Below are 4,520 nucleotides of genomic sequence, written 5' to 3' on the forward strand. Positions count from 1 at the left end.
TCTGTATAAAGTTATCTGTTAAACATGCTCCAGGTGGATCACTTTTCTGCACTCCATAGTCACGAGTTACCATAGCGTTAATGAGACAGCACATCACCGCTAGCCTTCAGCATCTTTTTCCCCCCCAGCCATTTACATTCTGTGTATTTTTTCATGATCAACAAATTTGTTCAAGTTAGGTAAGTTATCCCACCACTTAAAAAGAAAGGTCTCTGCAATTAGTTTAAACCATGGAGTAATCTTAACCTCATTCTTGGAGGCTTTGTCCAAGAGCTGTTTCAGTTCTTTCTGTGTCACGTAGCAGTAGCTTTGGATCTCATTAGGGTCGGGATTCAGCGTTACATCCTTCCGTACAAATAGGATGTAGTCTATCTCATGTTCACCCCAGATCCCATCAGACTTGGCCTTGTAGTGAATTCTCGTCAGATAGGAGATTTCTTCTGGTGTTACCTACAACCAAAACACTTGTCAGAACCAGTGCCGAACCACACTAATTAGCACTGCTGGGCATTACAGAAGAATTACCAGCTATTGCCCTATTCCTTCAAAATAATTTTTCCCCCTAAGTGTACAATTGCAATGTACTTCTTAACAAATAATTACTATGAAAAACATTTTTTATTGTACTTTCATGACATGAATTGCAGAGCATTTCTCTAGTCAGACTCACCCTGTAATATTTTGAGTGGACATCTTCTATACAGTAATTTTAAATAACATTTACCGGACCTGAACGCACGCTTACTGAAACACCGATGAACACAAACACTTGCACCTGCCCCTTACCTCCCAAGGAAAAGACTTGACAGTTACTTAAAGCCAAGGCCAGAACTGCGGACTGACAGACCACACATAACCCTGACCTACCAAGCACCTGTGCAAGTGGCAGACCAGGTAATTAATTCTGGGAACAATCTAACCATCCTGTTTCCCAGTAGCACACTGCCTCTCCTGTGTCCCATGACACAAACGTCATTAGCTACAAAATGTGGAAAGAGATTTCAACCAGGAGTGTAATTCAGCCAGCTTCACCCTGCTCTCTGTGTGCTCCCAAACTGCCACCAGAAAGGAAGGTACCAGAAATGGGCCCAAAGTTAAATTCATTTTTTGGTTTCAGGCTGACCCTGTCTGCCAGATGCAGTTAGCCTGTAAATTGGCAAACACTGGCAAGAATTCCTGTTTCTCCTTCCTTCCTTTACCTGCTCCATGGGAATTCCTAATTCTGCTTTCAGTCGTCTCTGTGCTGCTCTCCGAACACCAATGGCATTATTTTCTTCCAGTTCCAGTGGATGGCTTAGAGGATGACTGCAACAAGTGTTGGTAAAACAATCTGCAAGAAGCTTGTATCAGTATATTTTTGACATGTATAAAGTATTGCAAAAAAACAAAAAAAAAACAAAAAAAAAACACAAAGACCCCCCAAACCAAAAAAGCCCCAAACCAAAAAAGCCCCAAACCAAAAAAGCCCCAAACCAAAAAAGCCCCAAACCAAAAAAGCCCCAAACCAAAAAAGCCAGAGAGGTAGGACAGCTATTCAACACATCACAGCTTTGTTTCTCTTTTGTAGAGGAGGGTCAGAGAGAACAGAGGATATTTTCACCTCTTGTTTTTCTTTCCGTATTTTGCACCAAGATTTGTCTGTACCAAGCACTACTTCGCAGGTTAGTGTTCGATACACATAAACACATACATTCTCACACCCAAGATGGCATCTACTTAGAGAGCCAGTTTGAGAAATGCTTGTTTATCCTGCAAACACTAATTAAAATGACTTTGGGGAGTTTACATGCAACAGACTATTGAAAATACTCCCAGAGCTTCAAGATTAGCTGACAACAAGTAGAAGTAAATAAACAGTTTATGCTTGTGTTAAAGAACAAACACTCTATACTCTCTGCTTTAAGTACATTAAAATATATATATCAGTATATAAGTATACACTGATATATATCTCTCTCTCTCCTATGTATTTTGATATATCAGTAACGTAGAATAACTGATTGGCCAGCCTTTTATCCCTAAGAGTCTACCTCAAAAGCATCTAAAATAGAGTCAGATTACTTACAAACTACACTTGAGCATTTTCATCAGTTAGTGGTCAAGGGAAAAAAAAAAAAAATCCCCAAATGTTCCCTTGGAAGGAAAACCAGGTCTTTATTCCCTGAGTTGAAGAGGGTTAGAAACACCCGAATTCATTTTCCAACCGAAATTCAGAATCGGACAGCTTTATGCTTCCTCCAACATGTCTCATGTAAGCTATTTTTCTTTCATTCCGCTTCTCATTTTTATGCCTCTCCATTTGCATTTGATAATAATAGTTCAGGAGTCTTCAAAAAGCATGCACTACGTACTCTGACCACACAGTCTCATTTTTTCTATAGTTAAAAAAGCGTTTGTTAAGAAATACACAGATAAAGGTTCACGGATCTCACTGAAACATGGTGCAACTGCTTCCAAGCAGCAGGGCTCCACTATACATCAACTACATGTCTTTACCAGTGGAACGAGAACACTCTCTACAGCTCCCAAAGCAATTGCTTTAACTCCACTAAACAGGTCTTGCAGCGGAGGAGGTAAACAACGCACACTCTGCACTTGCATAAACAGGATCAAGCAAGTCAGGGAACGATCATTTTCCAAGAGTATGTGTAACAATAAGCTAGTGTTCCCATTATCTTACTTCATCCATAAGGTAAGTACATCTCGAACTCTTAAAAATATCTCCTCTCTAAAGAAGTACATTCTAAAAACTTAGAGTGAGTCACACGGCAAAATTAAGACTGGCACATTTCAAAAATATTGATTTAAATACAGCATTTTAATAAATACAGTCTATTTCAGTACAAACCTGGAAATGTAATTTTTGCATTTGACCTTTGCTGCAGCAACAGTTTATTTTCTGTATTAAATAAGAAAACACTGAAAGCTCGGTGCAATAAACCTAAAACAAAACAAAAAGAGAAACAGAAAGCTTTTTAAGAAGAGAAAGAAAACCTACAAAGACCGAGTTTAAGAGCTTAGAATGCTCTCATTTTTGAGTAACCCAAATTTAAAATTGATACACATTAAAAAGCAAGGATTTAATAAAAAAAATATGAGTTATTGTTTAGGTTTCTCTGTCAGCTTATGCAAAACATAATGAAATTTAAAAAGTGCTAAGAACAACAATGCAACAAAAGAGTTCTACTAAACTTGGTCAGTTCACCATTCCGGAGATATACTTTTGAGCAAGCTTCTAAGGAAGACTCAGCATCCATAAACTTACTATCAAAAAGAGAAGACTCAAAAAGCCCTAAAAAATTGTATGGGATTTCAAGAAGCTTCAGGAATTGCAGAAGCACAAAATCCCTTAAAAACAGTACAATTGCTGTTTTCTGCAACTTCTGAGCTCATTATTCCTCACTGCAGGAAGATGCATCCCCTGAGTATGGAAAAGGAGGTCACAAACAACTGCAAGAGATTCATGAATTTGACCAACCTCAAATAAGATCCCTCATCAACTAGAATGAGAACAACAACAAAAAAACACCTTTTCCTATTAGCAGTATTTGAAGTAGAACTCTGCATGAACTACTTAAAAATTAAAGTCTCTTGTACTTGAAAACAACCCAGTAGAGAAGAAGTGGCATTCTTTAGAAAAAACTACACAGAATCAGATATTTATAATAGGAAAATAATACTATTTTATCATCAAAATGTGGTTAAAAATATTTATCAAGACATATACCTTGTATCTGCAAACACACATTTCTCTCCTTTGCTACTGGCTCCAATAGTGTGTTCCTCCATATTGTAGTATTTTTAAAATCGGATATTGTATAGTGGGGGAGAAAGGGGAGTACTTGCTCTGGTTTGATGCAACACCCACCTGAGATTAAGGCTTTAACTTAATCATGACTGTATTTCTGAAAATATTCCATCAAATTAATGGTTCATTTAGAAGGCAAGCAAGCTGTACCTTTGTCAATGTTTTCATTCAGGTGACAGTTCTTCTTGGTATCCGCTCCAATCTTATTATCGTTTTCATCAATAAGGATGCACATCTCTGCCAAGAGCTGCACCTGCTGCTCATCCAGGTGATCTGTGTTTACTTCGGGCATCCTGATGGTAGCACACCTGCAAAAAAAAAAAAACCAACAAAAAGAAGAGTCATTTGGTAATAATAACAACATCTATAATGTTCTCTCTGGGCAGAGGGTAAGAAATAATCAAAAGGCTAAGTTTTCCAACGCAGTGTAAATTGCGCGGCAATTCTATTTTGGGGGTTTTACATGCTTTGGGATTTCTGAAACTTCCTACCCACCATACCAAATGTTGCAATGTGACGTGCGAGTGGCTAAAAAAACCCCCATAATTCTTTTTTGTTTCTCTTGAAACTCCATGCAGTAGCTGCTGCAGGACAGATGTGCCAAGCGCGACATTTTGACGGGCTGTGTCAGAAACCCTATTCCAAATCTCCCCTCTGACCCCGCAGCCCCTACGTGTTCTGCACTACCGCTGGTTACGTTTACAGTGCCGGA

General features: G+C 38.6%; 1 protein-coding gene across 1 annotated transcript; it reads right to left on the bottom strand.

Annotated features, from left to right (window-relative positions):
- On the bottom strand, positions 1–4,110 carry LOC104290860 (isopentenyl-diphosphate Delta-isomerase 1). Its single transcript, XM_009890028.1, has 4 exons — positions 3,959–4,110; positions 2,849–2,941; positions 1,200–1,330; positions 1–450 (listed from the first exon to the last, which is right to left on the bottom strand). The coding sequence occupies exons 1-4, from the start codon at positions 4,098–4,100 to the stop codon at positions 133–135; spliced, it is 684 nt and encodes a 227-aa protein (XP_009888330.1). The 5' UTR covers positions 4,101–4,110; the 3' UTR covers positions 1–132.
- Between the last annotated feature and the right edge of the window lie 410 nt (positions 4,111–4,520).

The sequence above is a fragment of the Charadrius vociferus genome, unplaced genomic scaffold (genome assembly GCF_000708025.1).
Source record: "Charadrius vociferus isolate BGI_N301 unplaced genomic scaffold, ASM70802v2 scaffold3658, whole genome shotgun sequence".
Taxonomy (NCBI): domain Eukaryota; kingdom Metazoa; phylum Chordata; class Aves; order Charadriiformes; family Charadriidae; genus Charadrius; species Charadrius vociferus.

Excerpts from the sequence above, each read along its gene's own strand:
- LOC104290860 (XM_009890028.1), bottom strand. The coding sequence starts at position 4,100 with ATGCCCGAAGTAAACACAGATCACCTGGATGAGCAGCAGGTGCAGCTC. Across the intron at positions 2,942-3,958 it reads GAATGAAAACATTGACAAAG|GTTTATTGCACCGAGCTTTC; the intron begins GTACAGCTTGCT and ends GTTTTGTTTTAG. Across the intron at positions 451-1,199 it reads TAGGAATTCCCATGGAGCAG|GTAACACCAGAAGAAATCTC; the intron begins GTAAAGGAAGGA and ends TTTTGGTTGTAG.